The sequence below is a fragment of the Zootermopsis nevadensis genome, unplaced genomic scaffold (assembly GCF_977971745.1).
Source record: "Zootermopsis nevadensis isolate Lab colony 2312 unplaced genomic scaffold, Znev_1.0 Znev_ptg000024l, whole genome shotgun sequence".
Taxonomy (NCBI): Eukaryota; Metazoa; Arthropoda; class Insecta; order Blattodea; family Termopsidae; genus Zootermopsis; species Zootermopsis nevadensis.
In genome coordinates, this window is record NW_028259156.1 from 8,828,280 (window position 1) to 8,843,054 (window position 14,775).

A 14,775-nucleotide genomic window follows, 5' to 3' on the forward strand; every position below is an offset into this window, starting at 1 on the left:
TTTAAAGTTTGTCACTATTCAAACGATTTATTAATATGTCAAACAATACCTGCAGATCTTTATGACTTAAAAGTAATGATATGTGTGTACTTTTGTATGTGAGCGTTTTCTCAGAATACTGATTAAATTACGCTTAAGATTTATAAAATTCAGGGGTCATACACCTACAGAACGGATGGAAACCAGCATTAATTCGTCCGATAAATTTTCGTGTAGACCTCTAATGACAAATTCAGTCGAAATTCGTTCATTAATTTCGGAGATGAAATATGCTGATGAACACACCGTTATCCATACATTTTACAAAATATACATAACTATACATAATTATAAACTATAACATAAATTATGTTGTAAGATTTTAGTTTCTCACAGCGGTGAGTATGAAGATTTCTGTCTTTTGGTTTGATGCGGTGTGTAGTCTGGTCGATGTTTACCAAAATTTCAGAGGTCATACTGCCATGAATCATCGCCCTGATGACGGAAGCAATATAACCTCTGAAACGTTGGTTGACATCGACCAGACTACACAGTGCAACAACCCCGAAGACAGAAATCTTCAGACTCACCGCCCTGATGACGGAGGCAGTATGACCTCTGACACGTTGGTTAACATCAACCAGACTACACAGCGCAACAACCCAGAAGACAGAAATCTTCATACTAAAAATCACCCTGATGATGGAGGTAGTATGACCTCTGAAACGTTGGTAAACATCGACCAGACTACACAGTGCAACAACCCAAAAGACAGAAATCTTCATACTCATCGCCCTGATGATGGAGGCAGTATGACCTCTGAAACGTTGGTAAACATCGACCAGACTACACAGCGCAACAACCCAGAAAACAGAAATCTTCATATTTTTAATCGCCCTGATGACGGAGGCAGCATGACCTCTGAAACGTTGGTAAATATCAACCAGACTACACGGCGCAACAACCCAGAAGACAGGAATCTTCATACTCATCGACCTGATGACAGAGGCAGTATGACCTCTGAAACGTTGGTTAACATCGACCAGACTACACAGCGCAACCCAGAAGACAGAAATCTTCATATTTTTAATCGCCCTGATGACGGAGGCAGTATGACCTCTGAAACGTTGGTTAATATCGACCAGACTACACAGCGCAACCCAGAAGACAGAAATCTTCATATTTTTAATCGCCCTGATGACGGAGGCAGCATGACCTCTGAAACGTTGGTTAATATCGACCAGACTACACAGCGCAACCCAGAAGACAGAAATCTTCATATTTTTAATCGCCCTGATGACGGAGGCAGCATGACCTCTGAAACGTTGGTAAATATCAACCAGACTACACGGCGCAACAACCCAGAAGACAGGAATCTTCATACTCATCGACCTGATGACAGAGGCAGTATGACCTCTGAAACGTTGGTTAACATCGACCAGACTACACAGCGCAACCCAGAAGACAGAAATCTTCATATTTTTAATCGCCCTGATGACGGAGGCAGTATGACCTCTGAAACGTTGGTTAACATCGACCAGACTACACAGCGCAACAACCCAGAAGACAGAAATCTTCATAAATTATTTTACCACTCAAGATTATGTGAAGGTACTGAACAGGACAAGATGATATTCAACATTCAGCTAGTATTCCATGAGAGTTTGCGCAGAATTATGATGTAGAAACAAAATTTTAGCCTCCTATTAAATTCACTTGCTCACCTATGTAATATGCATAGTCTAAAAAGCTTCTAAAAGAATACACGGTACACGTTTCCATTCATCATTTAATCACAGTAACTTCCTAAAACACCAAAGGGAAATTAATAAGAATCGGTAGGAAGTCAAAGGTATGTAAAATAGTCTCCAAAATGATTAAAGTAGTGTCCCGGCTTATGTGGCAGTGTGGATACAGGTTTGTTTGGAAAATGTACGTTTGAATTTAATTACTCCTCTGCTATGTACCTGTTTTTTGTCATTCTAATTTTCTCTCTAAATTTCGGCGTAGTAATTTAAAACATGCAACTGTGGCTCGGCCAATGTTACAAACTAATTTGCACCTCAATATGCACCACTGTTCCAACACGAACAACGTTCTCGTCTGTCAGTCACCCCATCATTTCCCTAACCAAACTCATTATCGTGAATATGATCGATTCTAAAAAAAAAATTAATTTGTGTCATTCTAACTGTGTGAATACTGCCGGATTATAAATTAGGCCTGTAGGTAAATTGCAGATAATCATAACACTTTAAAGGTGTAAAGTATACCTGGTATTAACCCCTTAAAGCCGAATTTAATCTAAATTAACACAACGCCATTTTATTACAAAGATCGGTTAATGTTATTTCAGAAAATAACCAGTGTTTAAACAGAAAATCCTTGTATTTAAGTTCCACAATCATATTAAATTTCAAGGACTGAAACACTTCCTCGTAAGTCATTGTCGTAAGTAGGGGAATGGCAGAAAGAGAACACAAAGTGCATCTGACTATAGTTGTTGGTTTCACTCAATTACTCCGGGCGTTTACCACACAAGAACTGTTATAATGAGCAAAAAGGGGTTAGAAGTTTAATATAAAATCTCTCGGTTTGCGAAAGTGCCTACTCAGAGGATGGTAAACCGCATTCTAATATTAATAAGGACAGTGCATAATTTTGGATGCTTAAGAAAAATTGCTGATAATTTAATAAGACGTTAAATTATCGAACTGGCCAAACCTTTGTTTCACAATTTAAATTACAAGCGAAAAAAATCATTTAAATTATGATATATTTGCCGTTTTCGTTTTTACATTTGGTTTTAAGTACGCATATGAACTGAAACAAAATAACAAATAGTCCCTAGATAAACATTAAAGTAAAATAAATTTAAAATAAGTTCCTATAATATTCTAGCTTACAAACAACAAAATTTAACAAAAAGATGTATAGTCGCGGTTAGTTTTGTGGATTGTAATACCAGCGTATATTGGAAAATAAAATGTATCTTTTAATATTTGTGCTACACAGATAGTCGGGAAGATAGAATTTATTTGTCTCTTAAGAGCTAAAGGAACACATTTTGATTACTTTCAGAATGTATCTGAATATTACATATAACGCATGGTAGTAGTGTTAGAATAAATAGCTTAGCAGTCGGGGTAAGAACTAATATTACAGTTATGTAAATAATGTATTAATAAAATAAAATATGCATATGCGAATATGGGGATACGAAGTATTCTCGTATGAAATGTGTGATGAATACAAAGGCGAGGCTTTATCCCACCATAAGGTGATGACGACGCCTCGGTAGATTTTAGTGTTCGCTTGTTGTTATGCAAGCAGGAAATGTAGCTGCAGCCATGCTCCATCCTGCCAGTGTATTACAGCCCAGGAACGAAGGTGGGAATAAGTTTCCCACGAAAAGGATTTCACTTAATAACTTCGTGGCCCTTTTTACCATCTGTTGAAATTTTGCCAGCAGAATACTGCAGTCGAGATTAAATGAAAATTAACTAAGAATGTGCAGAAACCTAGATTATAAAAAGTTACACGATAAATTCTTTGTTGTATTCCTTATATATTCTACTTATTAAAGGGGAAAAACAACAATAAGCATTATGTCGGAAGTATATAATAATATATTTGGTTTAGACTATATACAGAGATCTGTGGCCGCCTAACACCAGGTTTTCACGGCCACAGTCCTTACATACGTAGCACTATTAGCACTACTGCTTACTACAACTATTCACTAATGCTACTCTACATGACTATTCCTTAATCCCTAATACTATTTACATAACTCATCCGTATTGTTCTCGTGCCTTCTACCCCAGTGGCAGTTCTAAATTCCTAATTTTGACCTGTCTTTTACATCTTACTTTGTACAGAAATTTCCCTACATCCCTGACCTCCGTGTCATTCGTAGTGCTTACAATTTTCTTGAAGGCCAACTCTTCGCCAACGGTGAACCACTTGTTCCTCAGGAGCTGTTCCCTCCACCTCCCGGTTTCCGTACACTTTAATAGTATGTGAATCTCGCTTTAAGTAAGAAAAGAAGATTTGTTAGTTTTGGTTTTACATTTTAATCTCACAGCATTACATTTGTAAAACAATTTATTGGTACTATAAAGACAAGATATGTTCATGCTTCATATTTATCGAGAAGCGTTCTTATCTCTTCTGTTTTCCTTTAAGATGGTACTTTTTATATCTTGGAAGATTATAAGATTATATAAAAACTACAGAATCATAAAAGGAGTACTTATTTCCTAAGTACTAAACTTGAGTGTTTTTCTAGGTAGACAGTCAATAATTGAAAGAACATAGAACTAACTAAACTTCTCTAACAGTTATTTTACACTTGATTTCCCCTTTATTTTGTTTGTGAGAAGATAAAGAGTTTCTTGCTAAGTTGGCGGGATCCAATTAAGAAGAACATGTTCTTATCCCGGAGGATTAACGTGATAAATCTCTGGAATTTTAAAGTTAAATGTTTGGAAACCTAATGATCTGCATGTAACAAGCCCAGTCTCATATTATGTCTATATCCAATGAAATTTTAACCAGATAAAATCACAGACTTATAACACAGTTCTACTTATTCTCTAGAGGTTATTCGTTTAGGCTACTGCACAACTGGCAAAATAACGGAGACAGAACCAGAAGAATACTAGTCGACTAATCGCATACAATCACTGGCTGACTTCATTTGTTGTTTTTCTTGAATGCACAAACTCAGGCACAAACTAGGACCTGGTGGCGGGCTCTTATTAAAATAATCTTTGAGTTCCATAAAGGTTGGAGAACGTCTTGAGTAGTCGAGCTTCTAAAGAAAGCCTCTGTTCTGTGGAGTTAGTAACAGTAAATACAAATAACATAATAATACAGGTAGCCCTCGATTTATGCCTGGACGAACCGGTGTAAACGGAATTGGCGTAAATTTGAAACTCTTTTTATAATGTAAATCAATGGGAAGTCAATGAGTGCGTTCCCAGCACCAAAACATTGACGAGTAATATAATGACATTACATTTAAAGCTCTGAAATAACGTAAATAAAACAAATGGAATTTAAAAAATATATTTTATACACTTACAATCGGCAATTCGTTAGTCCCCGCGGTTGACTGCGATTCTTTCATGTGATTGATGTGTAAAGTCATCTCTGCTGTTATGCGATAGTTGCATTCATGTAAGACGCCGAATTATAGAAAATCGCGTAGTAAAAATAACCCCGCCACCTCCGCAGAGATTAAATCAGTCCTTTGAAAGTTTAAAGCGCCGGGAATGAAATTGCATAAGAGCAAACTCGCATATGCAAAAGTTTGTATTTCACAAACAGCTTTTACCGATTCATCGATCTCATTGGAGCAAATTCGCGTTAACGAAACATACGTAATTGCAGAGATGACCTTTTTCATAATTTTTATTCAAAATCAGCTATGTAAGAATTACGATTTAGTATAAGCAGCAGTACGAGAAACATTGTAAAATGTTATAAATAATAGCAAAAAATATTTTTTTCACTTTTTGACTTGCTGGTTTAAAAATCGGCGTTATTCTGAATCGGCTCAAAATTGAACCGGCGCAAACCGAGGGCTACCTGTATAATGTAAATAAACGATTCACAGTCTAATCCTCCACTAACTCTGACTTTACCCATCGACTTTGTAATCATCCTCTCTTCAACCCTGAGGATGGCAGTAAATTATTCCTCATAAAAATGGTATAAACTAGAAGATTACAGGGTATAACATCCCAGAAGACCACAAATAACATGTTTAAATGAAATGACGTCCCCAGCTGCCTACAGAAGATAACATTCTTACTGGCTAAGTGTAACAAAGTAATAAAACCCAGACTGAAGCAAAGATATGGACCGAGTAGACAATAAATGAAGATAGCTTACTTGAAGGTAAACGGTATGAGAGAAATATAAAGAACAGACAACTCATCTTAGGTTGAAATTTTAAGTTTATGTGAAATATAAGAGTTTTATGATAGACTATATGATAGGGTACAGATTAAGGTTAGTTTCAGAAAGTCAGATTAAGCTAAGGAAAATGTACAAAAGGATGTAATTCAGAAGAGGATGAAAAAGCATGAAGCCATTACCCGCCATCTCAAAATTTCATATGACAGACTGCATAAATATAATATATCATATGCCATATTGACTGTATCACTTATATGAATGTTAAAAGAGAAATAATTCATAGCGAAATTTCTACACAAATTTAAAACAAATAACTTTTAAGAAGATGACTGTCTTCTGGGTTGTAGCGACGTGTAGTCTGGTAGAAGTTTAACAACGAATCCGATGTCTTTGCTGCCTCCATCATCATCGCCCTGATGCTGGAGGCAGAAGAGAGTCAGTCATCTTTTTACTCACCGAAATGAAATTCTCAAATCCTTCTAAATTGCTTTTAACATTAAGGATAAATGCAACATATCAGATTTTTACCTTACAAATCTTAATTATGAAAATTTTACTAACTGAGACAGAAATGGGCATGGCTAATATTAAATTCGGTCTTAGGGGTTTTCGTGGACTAATTTCACTTTAAAACCCTGCAGTAACTATATATAATATATCACGCGCTTTATAGTTTAGCAACTCCGTATTTTGTCCACAGAGTGTACTTACGCGATCCGTAAGATCGTGAGTATAAACAGCCATTATTCCAGTAAACAGCATTAACTAATTGAGCTCCATGATGGATACGAGTAGTGTTTTATTTGAGGAAATTATAAATTTTTAAATATTATTTAAAGCTTATATGAAAGGGTTAGGACATTGTCCCGATATTGTTGTAATGGAGGAAAGCAAATAAAGGCCTTAGTCAGGATATCCGGTGACTGACCCGAGTATTTAAACCCAGGATCTCCGGAAGACGAAGCAGCAGTGCTAACCGTCACTACGTTTGCTGCTACGTTCGTACAGAGCGAAACTTGTACGAGAATGCTTCTTCGTCAATTTATCAGAATCCTCGTTGTATTCAGAATGATGACTCGTTTACATTTGTATTGTTCTCATCGTACTATTTTTAACTTATGATGTTACAGTAATTAAGCCTTTGTTTGGTACGGCGTAGGCAAAAAACACATTAGCAATGTAATTAATCCCTTGGAGACAAGACAACTATAAAGTGAATCTTACAGTAATTAGTAGTGTGCACTAGATTATTTTTTTTATTATTTAGTGTTCTGTCTGACGACAGGTCCATATGAACAGGATCCTTCCATCCTTTTCTGGGACTGGGACCTGTTCATATACGTTCTTGGCAGATGATCCAGAAGTGGTTTGCCATTGCCTTCTTCTGTGTGTGAGTGGAGTAATTGTTGGGATGCCACGGAGAAACCGGGGAAGCCCCCGGAGGAAAACTCCGTGTTGCCTAGACCACGGCCTTGCCCAACACAAGTTATAAATTCGGGCACCGCCGGGAATCGAACCCGAGACCCCAGGATTACAAGGCCAGCGTTCTAACCGCTAGACCACCGTGGGGGTTCCACTGTATTATACAGGCACGTAATTGTGAATCACCACTTGTTCAGAGTGATTTCTTAAACAAGAACCCAATGAATAATATGTAAAATGCTAATATGACGGTCTTAAATAACAAACCTAAACAATGTGATTAATGTTACTCAAAGTCAGGTACACCAAAGGTTCTGTTCCGTATTGATAAAAGCCCATAAACGTCCCTAACTTGGGTCGGATGAATCCAATCTTGAAATCTCAGGTTCTAATTTAAAAAGAAATTCTATATTTTCCTAAAAATAACGGCGGCACACGGTAATATTAGATTGACATGTCTGTAATGTGTTGAAAAAAACTTATGAGTCGTGCGGAATAGCTTCTCTTCCACTCACTTTTATTTCAAGCAATTTCAACTGATCATTATACGGTGTTATCAAGTAGAAACGAGTCATGTTCTTTTTATGGGGCTCATCAAGATGGTGAGAGACATCTGTAGAGTCTCTGAAGCATCTGATCTATTAAAATGGGATGTGTAAAAGAGATAAGTGTCATCGAGGGCGGTCCTCGAGTTTCCAAATCAAACCTAACCCCAATCAATATCTTTCCTTCTGCTTCCTCCTTTACTCAATTCTCTTTTCTCCCCGATTCACCTTAAACATTGGTAAGGTTCAACGATTCTCTCAAAAAATATCTTCACGTCCTGTGAAACGATGGGAGGATTTCTGACTGAAGTTGTCCTGTAGGACGGGGAAATGAGGTTGACTCATCATCAGACGCGGGGCAAGTCATTTAAGTGTCTTCCTTCTCTCACTCATACCTTCCACTTCCAAAAACTTTGTTCAATAGTTGACTTGACGTTATATTCTCCTTCTCACACTCCTCCTTCTACCAAACCGACCTTTACCCTTAGCAAATGGGTGTTCTAAAAGAGCGATCAGAGAAGGCATTAGGTGAAGAATGGAAAAGGCAAGAAGACGGCAGACAGAGGGTGAGAATGGCTGCACCGCCATTACCCTAGCTGATACGATGGCGCGTTGAACACGACGTGGGGCAGAGACCAGCGACAAAACGGAGCAAGCATAAGGATGTAGGAAATTGGATAACAGACGGTGTGAGTTAAGGAGAACGAAAAACAAAGTCGCGGATGAGAAGGGGGGACAATGATGAAAAATGGTGAGTGAGACGAAACAAAGATAAATAGGAAAAGGGGGGAAATATAGCTGTTGTCTGCCATCACACGAAACAAGAAGAAGTTGTAATGAATCTTTCCTTCTTTGTTCCCTGCCCATGAGCGAATTATCCGCAAGGAATGATGGGGAATCGAAATGTTATCGCGGACTAAATTGACAGGTCATACTACTGTAAGACGATGGGGCATGAATTCTTCGACAGATTCCACTTTTAGCACTAAAATACGTCGATGAGGAAAAAAGACCAAACGTTGAATTTATGTATTCTCACTGTCTAACTATCGTATACTAACTAACTAGATGGCTTACCGAACACGTAGGTTCGTCACCGAATTAACTAAAGCCCTCAACCGGACCCTGTCCTGGGCCAACAAAATCCAGTCTCCTTCAACTCCTATCTCCCATAGATCCCGCCTGACATTATCTTCCTATCTACGTCTAGGTCTCCCCAGCAGTCTCTTTACTACCTACACAAATAAGAATCTACTATAAAAATTTGTGATTCCCCGTTGTCTTCAAGAAATGACGTCATCAAACAATTTTATGGTATATTTGTTTACTCGGCATTGTTGTACCAACACAACAATGCCGAGTAACAAATGACTTGAGTAAGACAATAAACTGACCCACCCTTCGGGGTTAGTTTAGTGTCTTACTCAAGATTTTAAAACTCAACCAACTCCCCCGAAGGGGGGTTGGTCTAGTGTTTTAACCCTCCATTCGGGGTGGGGGGGGGTTGGTTTAGTTTCTTACTCAATATTTTTAAACGCAACCAACCCCCACCACTGAAGGGGGGGTTGTTTGCGTTTTGAAAACTTGACCAACCCCCCGAGGAGCTCCGATAGGAGCGCTCTGCTCTTGTTTTCATTAAAATTGACACATAAATGTTAATATAAGGTCTATCAAGATCAACGACTATCCTCAATTTGTTTACTATTTTGCAACAGAATACTTAATTAAGATGGCATTCCTCTTCTATCTCTCGTAAAATAAAATTAAGTATTTTCAATATGATGTAGCGTATAATTTGAAAGCTAAAATCAGTTGTTCAAATTATATGTTTCCTATTTATCATTTTTTCCGTCTCGTGGTTTTATTCCATTATTCCTGCTTCCTGTTTTAATAAAGAGGAATGGGACATGGACTACCACAGTTTCCCAGGGAAGACTACAGAAAACAATTAGGAAAGAGACAGGACAGAAGAGAGAAGTCGATACTGGGCGAAACATTTCTGGATAATAAACTCGCGGATCGGTAACCTCATCGGTTGGTCTCTGTTTAACCACAAGTCAAAAGCAACACGAACCACCTTTCAAAGCTTACATGAAGACGACGCTTATACCTGGTTACAGGTATAAACGCTAATTTATATATTTATTTTTTCTATAGGAGTATTCTTCATTTACTTCACAATTCGTCCTCCAATTTTTGAAAATTTCTAGTGGAAACTATAAATAAAAGCGATCACATCTGTTTGTTCACAGTTAGTGGCTGCGGTAAATAAATTTCATGAAACGTTTAAGAAAAATTACTTGTTTGCTTTCATTTTAGCAACGATTCCTTCTAGAAATCAAAATTGTCATAATATCTACGTCTATTATAAAAGCTTATAAGGGATTTAAAAGTTATTTAAAGAGCATCCACTGTGATAGGTTGGTAGAAATATTCATAACGTTTCTGTATTTTTAAAAATCCCCTCTCTGAGCATATTACATACTCAAAAACTAAAAACTGCTATATATTTATGCGGAAAATAAATACACTCTTGTTCATTGTATAAAGGATTGTGTCACTGTTTCCTTATACGACCTAAACTCGATTATTATTTTATACATCCATGCGGAATTTATTAAAAATATCAAAATAAAATCTATCAAAGTTTAGAAAGACAGCTCCTATAATGCACAAACCAGACACCATGATTACTACTGGTACTGTCATTTGATATTCAACCACGGACGTTTGACTCTTGCAGTCACAATCACAATCCCTAATAACCTTCTTCTGGCTTGGGACGTCGTGCCAACGTTCCGGACAAAAATACTGTCTCCATCATCACAATCCGGGTCGTCCGAGACATACTGTTGGCGCTGGAAACGCGTGTGCGACGAATGCAATTGTGAAATAAGAAGACAATGGAAAGAAAGAACCAAGGATAGAAGCAAAATAAAAACGATCGAAAATAAAATGTGCAAGACTGTCTGTTCTCTGTTACAACTCTTAATTCGATTTAGAAGTAGAGCAAAGTGTAAATGTTCATCTTTTCCGTTATATAACCGAATTAGAAATTCTTTCATTTTTAAATTTAGCAGCAGAAATTTTCTTCTTAGAATCGTATTACATCTCTCCTTTATAGTTTTATATTAGTTTAGCTTCAGTACTTAATTTGTAATATTCTTTTGTCTCATCATCATCTGACGTAAGGTAAACTAGCTACCTATTCGGTCTATATGCAACTGTTATAATATAACTACTAATTATAAGAGAATAAGTGAAGTTGACTTACTAAAAGGAAATTCAATAACGTTGTATAACATCAAGAAATGTCTATAATTCTATGGCCTAATTCAGTGGTAAACTCTATCTTATCTTTTGCACACCTCGAGGCTCGAATTTCAACCTAGTACAGAGATATATTCACTAAGGTTTTTTGTAGTTTTCCTCGGTCACCTAAGACAAATCTTCAATTGTAGCTTCAAAAATTTTCTACGATTTCCACATAACATTGCCCCTACATTTATGACAATCTTCTCATCTTGTTCAATTACAGAAATACTACTCTGTTAAAATAGCGTCGTTAAATAAAATATGAATTAATCAAGGGTTAAATAAAGTTATCCTAAATTTCATACGATCTTCCTCAAAACTCTCCTACTATTTGAAGTTGCGTAGTCGCAGTCTGGAGAGAAGAGCGGGTGACGTTGATATTTTCAAAAAAAGTATATTTAAACTGACGCTAAGTACTTGTTCAATTTTATCAGTCTAATCACAATAAAATATTATTATTAAATATTAAAATATTACAATTAACATTTAAACACGGCAATACTTCCAGACGGACGAACCTCCTCCATTCTTCATTTATGACCGATACAAAAACCACTGAAAAACGTTTCACCCACACAAGATCATGTTAAGCGCGACATACATTATGAAACGACCTTGAATGCGATATTAAAGTACAATAGGTCTGGAAGAGGAAAACTTTGTGATATTTGATGGACATCTGACGAAGGATTGCACTTAGGATATTACATTTGAGTTTATATGGATTATACACCTGAAGATGGTTCATTTAGAACTGAAACATGTAGTGTAAAAGATGATGCTCTAATGTAAATCGAACATTTCGATAGAGAGCATCATTTTAATATATTTTAAATATTTAAATGTTAATTGTAATATTTTAATATTTAATAATAATATTTTATTGTGATTAGACTGATAAAATTGAACAAGTATATAATCAACACAATATGACGCAACATTATCATCTCATGACGCTAAGAATTACATGGGCTACTGATTGTGCTGCCGTGTTATCATCTCTGCAAGACATACGTTACAGCGTTACAGTACTGTGTTTCGTAACCTCATTTTATGTAAAAGTTATATTTAAATGCGAGAGAAGTGACTCAACGCAGTGGTCTGAAATATGCGATAAATCTCTGAAGAAAGTCGCTTGAGGAACGGTGGTGCAGGAGGTCAGCAGATAAAGACCTTGAATCTCGTGACAAAACGAGCGTGGACAGGAAGAATAAGAGTTCTGAGTTAGAGAGAGAGAGAGGACTCACGGTAATGGACCCTTCGAGAAAATGGAAGACTTCTTCTCTTCTCTGTCTTCATTCCTTATTCTTTCCTCACCATGAAAAAAACCTTCTGCGCAAAGTGGACTTACATTCTCTCTGGGTGGATCACTTCTATGAATTATAATACAGATCTATGTAGCATGCAATTCTGGATGTAAGCCACACAAAACGCTACATCTATTTTAAGCTGACGGGGCACAACACGCTCTTACGAACGGTCTGACCGAGATCAGAAACCAACTACAAATGTTGATGCAAGGGAAACGAAAATAAATTCATAATGTAACAAGGGTGTAAAACGTGGCGTTTCAGATTTGAAGTTATGTAAAGGGCACAAAACACTAAATAAACTATATGCAGTTGCTTCGAAAGCAAACTGTACTTTATAAAATCAGAAAACACGATCCAAAACGTCGTCACTAGGACAAAAATCAAAAATGTACTTTTAATGCTCGTGTACCGCTCATATATATTTACGCAACAAGTAATTCTCAATGTTTTGGCCTATCTGAAGATAAAGCAGGCCATTCCATATTACTTGAACTTTTCCACCCAAATCCTTACATTAATTGCGGTTTTGATATTACTAACAAACCCAACAATCTATTTTACGGAAATGCACTGTTTTCATAAACGTTGTGGCAGTTGTTGTTTAATTACACTACATTTTTGGTGGGCTTTAACCACTGCCTGGGGTAAATCTTATGTTCACAACATTTTAGGCAGGATTTTACTCATTCTGGATAATTGGCTCTCATACTCACGTCGGTCAACGGCCAGGATTAAGCTCCAAACGCATAAATATTAAGCCTGTACCCTAGCCACTATATAATATGTTTTAGATATCACCCAAACGTTTCTTAATTTATAATGTGTACGGAGAAACAGTTTTAATATTCTTAAGCGACATTTCAGAAAGAAGCAGTGTTTTAACAAATACAGAGAACTACGGTACTGAAGAAAACAATTATATAAATAAAAGTTAATGAGAATCATCAAGTTTTTAAGGCTGATTCTGAAACCTATACTGAAGTAAGCACATGGGGTTATGTCTGGTGATAACAGTGATAGGGTGATAGCAGCACTGCATTACCAGAGCCGTGTGAGTGCTGTGACGTGTCTAGTGGGAAAGAATGTCCACGAGTGTGAGGTAATGCTGGAAATACAGCACGAAATGGGGATACAGTATGGACCTTTGTAAGCCATTAACAATCTAGTCGCCTATGGGAGTGCAAAGAGAAACAGGAACAAAGGATAAAGCAGCAGAATCACAAGATGTATAGAGGCAGACAACGCCTATTGCAGAGCAGCGATTGTTTCAGAACAGTGGATAGATTTCACTCAGTGAACGAGAAATTATTCTTCATTCTATAAATTGCACGCAAAATTTATATGACTGACTACCGATTCAAATTAATACAAGTCCCGGTTGTGAACGTATTATTCCGTGGAATAAATTGTAAAATATGATAAGCAATTATTAACATGAAATGAACTAATCGCTACCACATCTCGTGTCGAAAACTACCGAACGAATTAAGATTAAATTTTGCATGAATTGAAATTCTCCTTGTACGCATCAAATATAATTTAATGTGCAGATGAAATCGAACTTACGGGTTTTGTCAAAAACGGTTAACTGTAAAACACTTTGGTAGATAATACAAAATATAAGCCGGATGGGAAAAATAAGAACTATTATTTCGAAACATTTCAAATTATGTAAGCTATTAACGTAAAACGTGCGTACTCACATTCCGCAGTTGAGTTGGTGATGAGACTAAGATGTAGGACCACTGATCTGATGAACAACTCCTGGAATGAACGTTCCATTTATGCATGACTCCAGTCTGTTGCTCAAATACAGACCAGACTGAGAACAATTTAATATTTTATTATGAGGAAATAAACACAAAAGAAAGCCTTTGAGAATCTGGCAGTGGCCCAGCTGATCAAAAAATTTCGTCCTTCTTCATGAAACCTTGTTTCGTTACCGTCGCTCTCAACAGCTCCCCATAGATCTCTATTCCGAGCCACATGAGTCCAGTATGCACCATACTACCTTATCATTGTAACATTATCCTCCCATCTACACCTAGATCTACCAAGTTTTCTCTTGACTTCAGGTTTTTCACACATGTACGCATTTCTCCCATGCATATTACATGTCCTCCACCACATTCCTCTTAATTCATTCCAATTATATTTGATGAAGAGAAAAAATGGCGGACCTCTTAACCAAGCAGTTCTCTTCACACTCCTACCACTTGGACTTTCTTGGATTCAAATTTTATACTTAACCATGTGATCTCAATCACTGTTCA

The 14,775-nt window shown here is 36.9% G+C and overlaps 1 protein-coding gene across 13 annotated transcripts in view; it reads right to left on the reverse strand.

Annotated features, from left to right (window-relative positions):
- LOC110827981 (E3 ubiquitin-protein ligase sina-like) overlaps positions 1-14,775 on the reverse strand; it is a 635,101-nt gene that overhangs the window by 117,744 nt on the left and 502,582 nt on the right. For 10 of the 13 annotated variants that reach the window (XR_015536943.1, XR_015536944.1, XR_015536941.1 and 7 more), the window contains one exon: positions 14,206-14,266. The exons of the other annotated variants lie outside the window; for them this stretch is intronic. Coding sequence is in view for 3 of the 10 variants with exons in the window: in XM_087355370.1 (XP_087211496.1) it covers positions 14,206-14,266 (61 nt within the window). In the remaining 7 variants the exon portion in view is untranslated. The remainder of the gene's footprint in view (positions 1-14,205; positions 14,267-14,775) is intronic. 13 annotated transcript variants of the gene reach the window in all.